This window comes from Danio rerio, chromosome 2 (assembly GCF_049306965.1).
Source record: "Danio rerio strain Tuebingen ecotype United States chromosome 2, GRCz12tu, whole genome shotgun sequence".
Taxonomy (NCBI): Eukaryota; Metazoa; Chordata; class Actinopteri; order Cypriniformes; family Danionidae; genus Danio; species Danio rerio.
This window is the reverse complement of record NC_133177.1, coordinates 36,786,673-36,799,449: the sequence shown is the minus strand read 5'-3', so window position 1 is coordinate 36,799,449 and position 12,777 is coordinate 36,786,673. Positions and strand designations below refer to the sequence as shown.

Here is a 12,777-nt window from a genome sequence, read left to right as displayed (position 1 = left end):
GTAATATAAATGATCATATTATATTTATATTATAATATTTATTATTTATTATGATGTACTGTATATGATACTACATCAAATTATGTGACATTTTATACAGGTAATTTAACTTGTGTATATTTAAAAGTAATCATATTTTGTAAGTGCTTATTTTGTAAATTAAAGTAGAAAAAAAGTGTATTGCACAGACTTTCATATCTATATAAATTTCATTTTATAATTTAAATATATTATACATATATTATATTATACACTACTTGACAGAAGTCTTGTCGTCGACCTTAGTTGTACGAGCAACAAATAATAGTTGATCATTTGGAAAAGTGGCAGAAGGTAGATTTCTCTGATAAATCATCCATTGTACTGCATCCCAATCATCACAAATACTACACAAGACCTATTGAAACTCACATGGACCCAGGATTCTCACAGAAATCAGTCAAGTTTGGTGAAGGAAAAATCATGTTTTAGGGTTACATTCAGTATGGGGGGCGTGTGATAGATCTGCAGAGTGGATGGCAACATCAACAGCCTAAGGTATCAAGACATTTGTGCTGCCCAAATCCACAGGAGAAGGCAAATTCTTCAGCAGGATAACACTCCTTGTCATACTTCAGCCTCCAAATCAAAGTTCCCGAAAGCAAAGAAGGTCAAGGTGCTCCAGGATTGGCCAGCCCAGTCACCAAACATGAACATTATTGAGCATGCCTGGGGTAAAATGAAGGACGAGGCATTGAAAATTAATCCAAAGAACTTTGATGAACTCTGGGACTCCAGCAAAGAATGTTTTCTTTGCCATTCCAGATGACTTTACTAATAAGTTATTTGAGTCATTGCAGAGATGTATAGATGCAGTCCTCCAGGCTCATGAGAGTCAATATTCTTTTCCACTGCAACATGACTTTATATTCTATACTGTATATTATGTCTGTTAATTTACAAGACTTTTATCTAAGCAAAGTCAGACCTTACTGTCCTAATAAATAATGAAAAATCAAAGCATGATCATATTTTATTTTGGTAAAAGAAGCGTAATTTAGAGGTCTTTGCCTTTCATATAAGCCACTTCTGATTCCAAATGATCAACACTTGGATAGGCAACAAGACTTTTGTCAGGTAGTGTATATTATTTCATGGTCTTTAACTTGCTATAAAGATTAAATTAAATATATATTACTGTAAATGTATGGGGTTTATACAAAACTGCTCATATTGTAGTAGTTGCTATAATTTAAAGTTAATTAAAATGTATATTCTACATAATCTTTGATATCTGTAATTAAAGATGCATTATGCACTGAATATCAAATCTCCGGTTGATGTCACTGGAGCTGTTGAAAAATATTAATGTGGAAAAGATGTGGCAAATTTATTAATGCTAATCCACAGTCACTCTGCAAATATTACACGTGTCTCTCAGCGATGAGCCATTTGAAAACTCTGCTCATAAAAACATTTCTAAATGCAGACGGTTTATTGGATTTTTAATACAGAAATCTGTTTAGTCTCTTCTCAAGTATATACATTTTTACAATAAATAAATTAATAATACAATAAACATTAAATAGGAAGCCTAAAAAAGAAATAAGCCTGCTCAAAGTCCTGTCTGATTTAAATATGAAAAAGAATTCATTAAGCCATTTATAATGCTAACAAGACCATGCTTGAAGGATGCTGAATAATTTATTGTCAAGGTTAAACTGACAGTACATCAAGAAAAGCTTTTAGCTGCTTAGCTATGCTTGTCAAAACATTTCACTAATGCTAATGATAAGACATCTATTTCTGCTTAAGACAAAAGTAATTAAGAAAGCTTTGTGGTAGCAAACAAAATCAGACTTAATTCCCCTTTGAATCCGCTCTCACTAGTAAATAAATCTACCCTGCAGACATGTTGTACTGCCATTTGTCCATGAAAGAAACATTTTACCTCAATTATTACATCAAAATGATGGGAGCATTTAGAAACCCCTGGAGGAAGATGTTCATTTAGATTCAGCACACAATATGTTACGCAGAACTCATTTTTCGTTCCACTGCACTGGTAGTTAATCATTTTTTAATGTAAAACATACATTAAAGGAACATCTCTGACCTTCGTCTTTGTCAGCGTCTGACAGAAAGCTTGTGTCTGGTACCTTTTGCACATCTCGCAAATGACATGGCATTTAACAATATGGCACTGCAGTTTAAAGAAATTCAAAGTATATATTTCTCAAGACCTTGCATTCTTTTTTATTTCTCTGTGTCAACACATTTTTTCATTGCAAAAGCTATTCTTTCTAAATGGCCTCATAAAAGAATTCCTGTAAACACCCACATTTTTTCAGCATCTTGAACATGAGTACAGTGTTACTCAGTGCCAAACTAAAGCATATTTTTGAGAAAACAAGTCAACACTGACTTTGGTGTTCTGGGTACAAAGTGGAATAAAATCTTAGAGGAATAGTTCACCGAAACTTTTAGAACAGGCTCATTATAAATAAGTTCTTTAGCCTACATTTTTGTGAAAGCAGAAAAAAATTACTTAAGCATACATTTGACTGCAGTTTCTAAGTAAAATGAACTGTGCAGTATGATACAAACAACTTTTGTCCCTTTTCAGATAAATGATATTTACAGGGATACATAATTGAAAAGCAAATACAGCGGGCGAGCGACTTAACATGCTGCAATTAAAGAAAACACATGCAATTACAAAAAACAACAGCAAATTGAGAAAAGATCTTCATCCGTTTGACAGCACACGTGCTGCCAGTCGTCATAGTGCATTTTTAAAAAACACGCTTTATATCAATAAAAATAATAAAAAATTAAACGATACAAAAGGTTGAGTCCAGTTTTCTGGAAATAAAAGGTAATCTTAATTCCTTACCTAAAAGAAAAGAAATGGGACTAAGACAAGCTATTGTGCTGGGATCAAAACGTGCTTCACACAAAGCAATCAATTGATAAAACATGCTGCATTTTCTCACAACACAAAAACAACGGAAATTTTTTAAGGGGACCCAAAAATGTGATGAACGCCGCTGTATCTTAAACTGCCTACTACCCAGTAGATTGCAGTAGATAAGCTGCATTTGAATATAAATGTACTACTCGGCCATTAGAAAAGTATGTTCTATACAGTATATATGTAAGCTGTATGAATGGAACTCGCATGTACTACATTGGCCATTTTGTCATGATCACGTGTCTTACCCGCGTGAGTTGCGTCACTTCACACCCATTCAAGAATTCTCTCACAAGGCATCATGGGATAGCATAGTGTCCATCCGATGCGCACTTCAGAATCTCGCCGGAAATAGTAAATAATCCAGGTACTTCTCGCATATTTATTTTCAAATTCTATGAATTTGGACATACTACTTGTCTCGCATACTGATTATGTGTACTGTATGGAAGCATGCGATTTCGGATGCAGCCTATTGCTCAGTGAAGTTGTAAGTGGTCTTTGAAAGGTGAGTTTTTTTGTTTGTTTATTTTAATATCCCAATTCTTGTGTCTGTAGGATTTATTAGCATAAATAACCATAACCTAAATAGCCGGGTCCATCACGTTTTAGGGTCTCCTTGAAACATTTCCGTTGTGTTGTGAGAAAATGCAGCATGGTTTCATATAATGTTTGCATTGTGAGAAAATGCAGCACATTTTGTTAATTGTTTGTTTTGTGTGAAAATGCAGCACGTTTTTTTAAAATGTTTTTGCATTTTGTGCATGTGCACTGTCAAAAAGGTCTTTTCTCAATTTGCTGGCTTTTTTTGTTGTTGCGCATGTTTTCTTAAATTGCAGCACATTAAGCTTTCTCGATCACCGTAAATAAAGGATTATTTTCACCCCAAACAACTTAAAAGTGTGTATAATCTGTATGACAAGCTCCACCTTCTCTTAAATGTGTAGAAATGAGATCTGAACTGACATCAAAACCATACCTAAAGTAATGCAATTAATGCTGGAAAAATAACTTTTGTTTCCTGTTCAAACGACTTGTTTAAAATGAGTTGAAACAACACAATTCTTCATTTTTTGGGACGTCGTAATTGTTTCATGTTCAGTCCACTTAAATTTGTAAAAATGATTACGTAATCGATTTGTGTTGAAACAACATGAAAGAATTGTGTGGAACAGTTTATACAGTGAACAAAATGTAGACAGCGCCCTCTAGTTGATTTGCCATCTGAAACAAAATGCAATAAAACGTACCCATTCCCTTTAGGAAAAATGTAGGCTAAAGCACATATATACAACGAGCCTGGGCTGGATGTTGAAAATCAGTAGCCATAGACAACCATGGTAGGAAAAAATATAGGTCAAGGGCAATCATTTTTCAGAATATCTTCTTTAGTGATTAACTAAAGCTTTTAAATATCCATTGCATGTTTCATTTGTTAAGTATATTAAAATTACTGCATATTTCAGAAAATTGGTAGAGAGCTTGGGACAATTTTTGGAGCATTTTATAATTTAACTATAGACTGTTTTATGTTTTATTTTTTGCAAACATCTGGTTATGGTGACATTTTTAGTCAGGCTTTTCAACATAGTTTATTAAAATTATACTATTATGTGATTTGTTATGAAGTATATTTGATACTCCCATCTATATTGTTATGACTGTGTCATGTAAGTTTGATTGAATCACTTTTCATTGCAAAACACACTGACATTTCAATACAGAACGGTTCTTTCAGCATTATCCTGAACAGTTTAATTGGTTCCATTTTTCTTAAGTTGGTTCATAGACAACATATGAAGTCGGGGAAAGCCTTTTTTTACTTTTTGTTGTACACTCACTGTCTACAAATTGTGAATATAGCCATGTAAAAATGAAAATTGTATCTCTTGACCTTTTTTTGTCATTCCACTACCCTGGCTCTTGCAAAGAAAACTTGTTCAATGTTAATTGCTTTTTGAATAAATAGTTGTGTCTCTTAAGCTGCATTTCATGCTTAATTTTTCAATCAAAATATTTCATGTTCCACTTGAATATTAAAATAATATTATGTTATCATAAATCATAAAATCATAATGACCCTGTCATCCTCAACTCCATTGGCACATGTTTGCCAGTCCTCAGTTTTTCCAACAGTATGATAATCTCAGTGCTTTTGCTGACAGTTGCAGCATAAAATATATCATTCTGGGCAGTGAACAGCAGTCATTTGGTCTTGAGAAGTGGTGCGTTTTGAGAGTGTCTGTAGCTTTTGATTACACCTTTTCAGGTCAAGCCATGCTGCAGATTGTTGAGATATAAATACAGCCGATGAAGAGCGCTTTGGAGTGCTCGTTTCATGAGGAAGTGTGTACAGGGAGGTGTCGTGTATATGTCAAACACAATGGATGAGTCAACAGTTGCCATGTTTGATTTAGTCAACATCCTCTCAGGCAAGCTCCTACACATCTCTCCGCTGGCAGAACATCCGTTTGGTTCCCCAATGTCCAACTCAACGCCCTGGAAAATGAGCTTTCCATGCGCAACTTTTGAAAGCGCAATCTACAAATGCGCACAGCAGGGGCACCAAAAGAGTTGGTTGCTCGAAGGATGTAAATATCAAATTATAGTTTTAACGCAGTTGTAATTCTAATTCATGTGTGCCTTTGCTGTTCTTTGTCCTCTAAATGCTCTTTTGCATCACATTTAAATATTTGTCACGGCTCAGTGAACTGAATATTACCCTTGTTAATGAAGGGGCTTCAGCAGCCAGACAGTTGGCATGAATTCACGCTTTTCTCATTTCCTCTCAGTGTTGCTTTCCTCTGTGGCTACAAATTTGATTTCTGCATTGGCCGTGCGGGAGGCCACGCTGCTGTCCCGCACTTTGTGTCTGAAGAGGAAGGGAAAGGTCTTCCTGAAAGACTTGCGGAAGCTGGCGCCCATAAAGCCGTAGACAATGGGGTTGATAGAGGAATTGGCATAGGACATGCAGTTGGCCCACGTTTTGATCTTATATGTTGCGTAGTTGGCCTTGAAGTTAGGATAGAAGGATTGGAACAGAACAAAGATCTGAATGGGGCCCCAGCAGATGGTGAAGAGGACAACTATGACCACTACCATTTTGGATATCTTGCTCCGGATGGAGATGGTTCTCTCTGAGAGAAGATGGACCTGAAATAAACAAGAGTTTATTGAGATTATAGTGGGAAAATGGGTCTGATATGTACACTTAACTGATCAGTGACATTCTTTAAAATTCCTATGTCTATATTAGGGGTTTCCTAACTTTTCCAGTGACCCGCGACCCCTAATATCCTCTGAGGGGGTTACACAAGAGTACACGAAGGCTACAGTATAAAAAAGGCAGTAGTTTTCGGTTTTCCAGAGTTTATGTCATGTTTAAAAGGTGTGTTTGTGCATGAATTTGCGCGTCTAGATGCATGCATGTCATGTGTGAGAGACGGACTGAAAGAGCGTGATGATGCTTGATTTGTTTATTTATTTATTCATTTAGTTATTTGGAGATAATAAAAAAAATATGAATACAACAAAATGATATAAAACTTGTATTATGTCATTTTAGCTAACAGTGTAGATAAAATATTTGTTAAGAAAAGCATACAAAAATATTATATATTTATTTATATATATATATATATATATATATATATATATATATATAGATAGATAGATAGATAGATAGATAGATAGATAGATAGATAGATAGATAGATAGATAGAATAAAATATAAATAAACCAATATAAAACAAACAAAAGCTACATCAAATTGGTCATACAGCTATATTACTAATACATTAAAGCCAGTCTTCTTTTTCCAAAGGATCAGAATTATTTTTTTTTAAATTATTTTCTAAAAAAAACAATAAGCAACAGGAGTTTTTGAATATTGTGTAAATTATTTAGATAATACTATGATTTTTGTGCACTATGAATTACCGGAATTGTCAATATGAAGGTCGCTAAAACTGAACTTTAAAAAATACATTGAAAAGCAAATTACATAAGAGAGATGACTTTAAAGCTTAATATATTTTCCTATTTCCCCCCCGCACATTAGACAATCACTATAGGATTTAGCAAACCTAATTGTTCTTAAAATCTACAAATATATGTATTTACAAGATATGTGTGTGCGTTTTTACAGCTTAATGCAAGAGTTGAAGCAAATAATGGCATATATTTTGAGGAATGCTGTCACAAAAACATATATTTCAGGCTGCAGATATTACAAAATCTCTCTGTAAAATCCTGGAGGGACTGTTTAGAATGTGTTCTTTCTTTTTTTAGCAAAACAATTCATGAAATCGTTAGTAAATAGTAATGATCTTTTTTTTTTTTTTTTAACAATGAATTACAGATAAAACCTACTAACATGTCATCCTGTGTAACGATATTTACTTAGCATACAAGATTTATTGAACCATGTTTAGAACAACCATCATTCGATGACATACTAAAAAGCTGCATTTAAGAATTTTGGTGTAGTACCAAAATAACAATTAATTGTTATTTTACATGAATATATTCAACCACTACGTTTAACTCATTTGCCAGCAAGAAGTTTTTTTTTTATCTTTTATATATCACATACTGTATCTATACATATCACATATTCCACAGAATTTTGCAGAAGTAAAATGACTCATTTTAAATGAGTTTTTTGTGATGCTGACAAGAAATTTGGACTTTTTTCTGACTAGTAGTTATTTTAAGAATATTTAAAGACTTCAAACCCTATCTTTTATAATGAAAATGTTTTCCATATTTGAATCTAAATTATTATTTGCTGCTGTCTCTTATGTATTCAATCATTAAAACTGTTATTTTCTTTTGCATATGTTTAGTTAGCTATGCACTTTTATTTGTACCAAATATAACACACAATTTGTTGTAAAACTTTGATTCCCTGAGTTAATAAATAAGCCCTTTTTTGATTCTGGATAAAAGTCATTATTCATGTAGTAAATCTGTCAGCTGTGGAAATGAACCGTGCAGACTATTGCAAAAGATTAAAAGTAAAGATAAGATGACAAAGAAGATAATGAGACAAAAGAACATCCATTAGGAAAAAGGGAACAAAACAAACTCCAAGTTATTTCCACAGAGATCATTGCAGGTTTAATTATAAGGAGTTAAAAATCACATCTAACCACAATAGAACTCCTCAAAACTTGCTTCAAGGAAAAAGACGTGTAAACTATTGCAGTATGGTGACTCAGGAACTGTGAGTAAGAGAGAGGTCACTCAACTGCAATGTGGGAAAAAAAAATATATATATATATATTTTCTCAGATAAAACAGAGCTTTTAGGAGCTTTTAGGCTGAATTTCAAAGAGAATGTGTGGCAAAGATAGCACTGCCTACGTCTCAAAAAGCCAGTATATCTACAGTAAAGTGTGCTGGTGGCTGCATCATGCTGTGAGATGGTTTCACATTGACAGCGAATGGATCTTTTGTCAAAAAGGTTAAAATGACAGTGCAAAAAATAGAAAAATACTGAGAAAAAAAAAAAGAATTTTTGCCACTGCTTGCAAATTGTGAAGTACAGGTGACTAGGTTTATAAGGGTTACCATACAGTTAAAGTTTTTTTTTTAAAGTTTTTTTTTGTTTTAAATGTTTCCTAAATGATGTTTAAAAGAGCAAAGAAATTTTCTCATAAATTGTCTCATAAATTGACTGTCTTTATTTTTTCTTCTAAAGACAGTCTTATTTGTTTTATTTCGGCTAGAATAAAATAATTTTAAGGACAAAATTATTTAGCCCGTTTATGCAATTATTTTCTTTCCGACTGTCTACAGTACAAACCATCATTATACAATAACTGGTCCCACTTTATATTAAGTGTCCTTAACTACTATGTACTTACATGAAAAAATAAATACAATGTACTTACTGTGTTTATAATGTATTTGAGAACACTTGTGGTGCTTTTGAGTTGGGATAGAGGTTGGGTTATAGACAGGTTTGGTGGTATGGGTAGGTTTAAGGGTGGGTTAAGGTGTAAGGGATGGTCAACAGTGTATTTACAAATGTAATTACAAAAGTTAATTACAGATGTAATTACATACATGTATTTAATCAAGCATAAGTACACAGTAAATACATGTATTTACACAATAAGTACATTGTAACAAACTATTAGTTCCTATGTAAGTACATATCTGTTAAGGCCACTTAATAACGCCTATTTACCCTAACCTGTGTAGTTAACCTAATTAACCTAGTTAAGCCTTTAAATGTCACTTTAAGCTGTATAGAAGTGTCTTGAAAAATATCTAGTCAAATATTATTTACTGTCATCATGGCAAAGATAAAATAAATCAGTTATTAGAAATGAAATATTAAAACTATTATAGTTAGAAACGTGTTAAAATAATCTTCTCTCTCTTAAACAGAAATTAGGAAAAAAATAAACAAGGGGGCTAATAATTCAGGGGGGTTAATAATTCTGACTTCAACTGTACATTTCCGTTTATGTTCATAATAAAAACATATTTATTTAAGTATAACAATGTAATTTAATATATATATATATATTGTCCTGTCTCTCTAATTGTTTATTATTGCTATATTTGTGAAGCGCTTTGTTCAACATTCATGTTGTTTTAAGGTGCTATATACATAAAGTTGACCTTGACCTATTTCATTGGAAAGCATAAACAAATAAAGTGTGCTTTCAATAAAATGTAAGTCACTTCAGGGAGAAATGTCTGCGAAATCCATAAATGTAAATTGAATGTGTGATGCTTTTAGTTTCATCTGTTTTCAGCTATTTTTAGTTGTTTAGCAGCTTCAAATTGCAAACTGATATTATATTTGAATTCATTATCATATTAGCACAGGGGCTGGGCACAACGGATTATATCGTTTGTTATTCAACATCTAACTGCTAAGAAAGCAGAAGTCTCACATATTTAAAAAAATATATACACTCACTGGTCACTGTCCAACTGCTAGTTATTGCAATTTTTCAATCAGCCAATAATATGGCAGCAACTCAGAGCTTTCAGGCATGTAGACATGGTCAAGAAGATCTGCTGCAGTTCAAACTGAGCATCAGAATGGTGAGGAAAGCTGATTTAAGTGACTTTGAATGTGGCATGATTTTTGGTGCCAGACGGACTGGTCTGAGTATTTCAGAAACTGCTGATCTACTGGGATTTTCACGCACAACCATCCCTAGGGTTTACAGAGAATGGGCCGAAATATAGAAAATATCCAGTGAGTGGCAGTTCTGTGGGCACAAATGCCTTGTTAATGCTAGAGGTCAGAGGAGAATGGCCAGACTGGTTTAAGCTGATAGAAAGGCAACAGTAACTCAAAAAACCACTCGTTACAACCGAGGTATGCAGAAGAACATCTCTGAAGACACATGACAAACTTGAGGCGGGTGGGGTACTGCAGCAGAAGATCACACCGGGTGCCACTCTTGTCAGCAAAGAATAGGAACCTGAGGCTATAATTTACACAGGCTCACCAAAATTGGACAATAGAAGATTAGAAAAGTGTTGCCTGATCTGATGAGTCTCGATTTCTGCTGCAACATGAAAGCCAACAAAACAACTGCGTGATGCTATCATGTCAACATGGACCAAAATCTCTGAGGATTATTTCCAGTACCTTGTTGAATCTACAGCATGCCCGAAGGATTAAGGCAGTTCTTTAGGCAAAAGGGGGTCCAACCCGGTACTAGTAAGGTGTACCTAATAAGGTGGCCAGTCAGTGTAGGTTCGATATGGTTTTTTTTAATATTTTAGTTTCAGTTTAGTATGTTTTTCTGTTCTGTTTTCTTGGTTACCATTGTAGCCAAACGTGTACTTTCAGTTGGGTTTATAGTCGCTTGTTGTTTCATTGATTATGTCCACCTGCACCTTGTTTGGATCATCAGTTTAGTTGTGTATTTTAGCTCCTAGTTTTTTGCTGTGTACTGTTTGATAGTAGGTTTTTTGCTTTGACAGATTGTGGCTTAAAGTCTCTCTGTAGTCATAGATTTTATCTAATAAATCTAATTTCTTATCATCACATGACATGGAAACACATTGAGCATGTATGCAAAGTAATGCAATTAATCAAAATTCAATTTTAGCTTCCAACGATCGAAAAAAAATAATCAAGATAAAATGATTGTTGTGCGAGATTCCATCCTCTTTCAAGCAGTTCACATTCATTTCTCTGCAAAGGCCAGTTTAATGTGGAAATCAGTAAAATTGTGTAGCATGACTTTTTCAGCATGCAACGTGGTTGATTTATTGAAGTGTAATTGATTTATTCTTGGTTTAAAGAGACAGAACAGGCAGAACATGGACAGTCATATTTAGCTCAAGGAGCATGCCTTAGTCAAATACTAGCAACAAAAAATGTGACAGCAAGCTATACTCCTGCTTTGACTGAAGGACATTTGTAGCTTTAATAAACAAATTGAGCTTACATTTTTCATTTATGTATTTAAGTGAGCATTTGTATATTTTCATTGTAGCTTATTTTTTTATTATTTTCAATAAATTTGACCTCTTTGGTTTTGTTTGTTTTTTTGCTTGTTTGGTTGTGTGTTTGTTTGTTTGTTTGCTTGCTTGTTTGTTGTTCCACTATATTTTTAGTTTCCCATTCTGCTGTGGTTTTGAGAATTGTGAAGCTGTATAGGTGTTTTAGCAACCTTATTTACTGAAAAAAATACTTGATTGTATCTTTAAATAATCAGCCTACAATGTTTTGTTCATGGTGCACTAACAATTGTTTTAAATAATTGTGATTATGATTTTCCCCCATATAATCAACCAGCCTTAATGTTAATAATCTTTTGCCTTAACTCATGCGCAGCACTGACAATCTGCTCCACTGTCACTTTTTGTGAAAAATAAATGCTGCACAATGGCAAGTAACAATTTGGATTCATTTCGGCATATGTTTGAATCCTAAATCCACTGAGAAGAAAATGAGTGAATTATACAAGGCCTATTAATATATTTTTAGTATTACTTTTAATATCAGACACATAAAGTTATGATATCAGACATCATTAACCTTGGCTAGACCATGCTATTAAACAGCTAATGTGTTGTTAACGTTACACAAAATGTCTTCCTGTGTGCTGTCCGATTAGATTACTGTTGTTGTTTTTTTTTTTTAATTTTGGTAGCAGTTTATCTTGATGGTCCAGTTATGTATTAGTACTGTCTGCTTAATATCTGTTGATGCTGCTCTTTTAACAGACATTTAACTGAATATAGGAAGCTATAACAGACTATAACAGAATAAAAGAAATCAATAGTTAATATCTCTTGGGAGCATATACACCTGAATTATAGATTAAAGCACACAAAGCCCTTTACAGTATATCCGTTCAGCAGGGTGTCATCACTGATGGTTGTTATCTGCAATCTTACCTGATGGTTGTTATCCACTGGTTCCACCGAAGCCTGTCCCACTCTTTTCAACATGAAGGAATAACAGAAAGAGATGGTAATGACAGGCAGTAGATACACAGCTATGAACTGATAGAGGATGAAAGCTTTCTCATGGGTCTTTGATGGAAACCTTTCCATGCAGTATTTTCTTGGTCCATACCAATAGCCGTCTTCCAGCCTCTGGTACAGGAAGATCGGTATGGAAAGAATGAAGGAACCTTTTTGCATAAGAGAGGGGAAAATGATCAATTTTAATGCTTCTTCACTTATTTAATACTTTAAATATAAAGGAGTATTCTGGCTTGAGTGCATGTGGATACTGTTACGGACATGCAAGGAAAGTGTTTAAAACCTTTAATGTGGAACTTGATTTTTGTGTGAAAGCATTTACATGAAATCTTCAGTGTAAAAGTAAC

The 12,777-nt window shown here is 33.7% G+C and overlaps 1 protein-coding gene across 2 annotated transcripts in view; it reads right to left on the bottom strand.

Annotated features, from left to right (window-relative positions):
- Positions 1-1,445: 1,445 nt before the first annotated feature.
- The window catches only part of kiss1ra (KISS1 receptor a), a 29,500-nt gene continuing 18,168 nt past the window's right edge, over positions 1,446-12,777 (bottom strand). The window contains exons 4-6 of one of the 2 annotated variants that reach the window (XR_012388205.1): positions 12,341-12,579; positions 2,927-6,106; positions 1,446-2,786 (exon numbers count right to left, since the gene is read on the bottom strand). Coding sequence is in view for 1 of the 2 variants with exons in the window: in NM_001105679.2 (NP_001099149.2) it covers positions 5,732-6,106; positions 12,341-12,579 (614 nt within the window). In the remaining variant the exon portion in view is untranslated. Of the gene's footprint in view, positions 2,787-2,926; positions 6,107-12,340; positions 12,580-12,777 lie in introns of those variants that run through there. The other variant, NM_001105679.2, reaches the window with a different exon arrangement.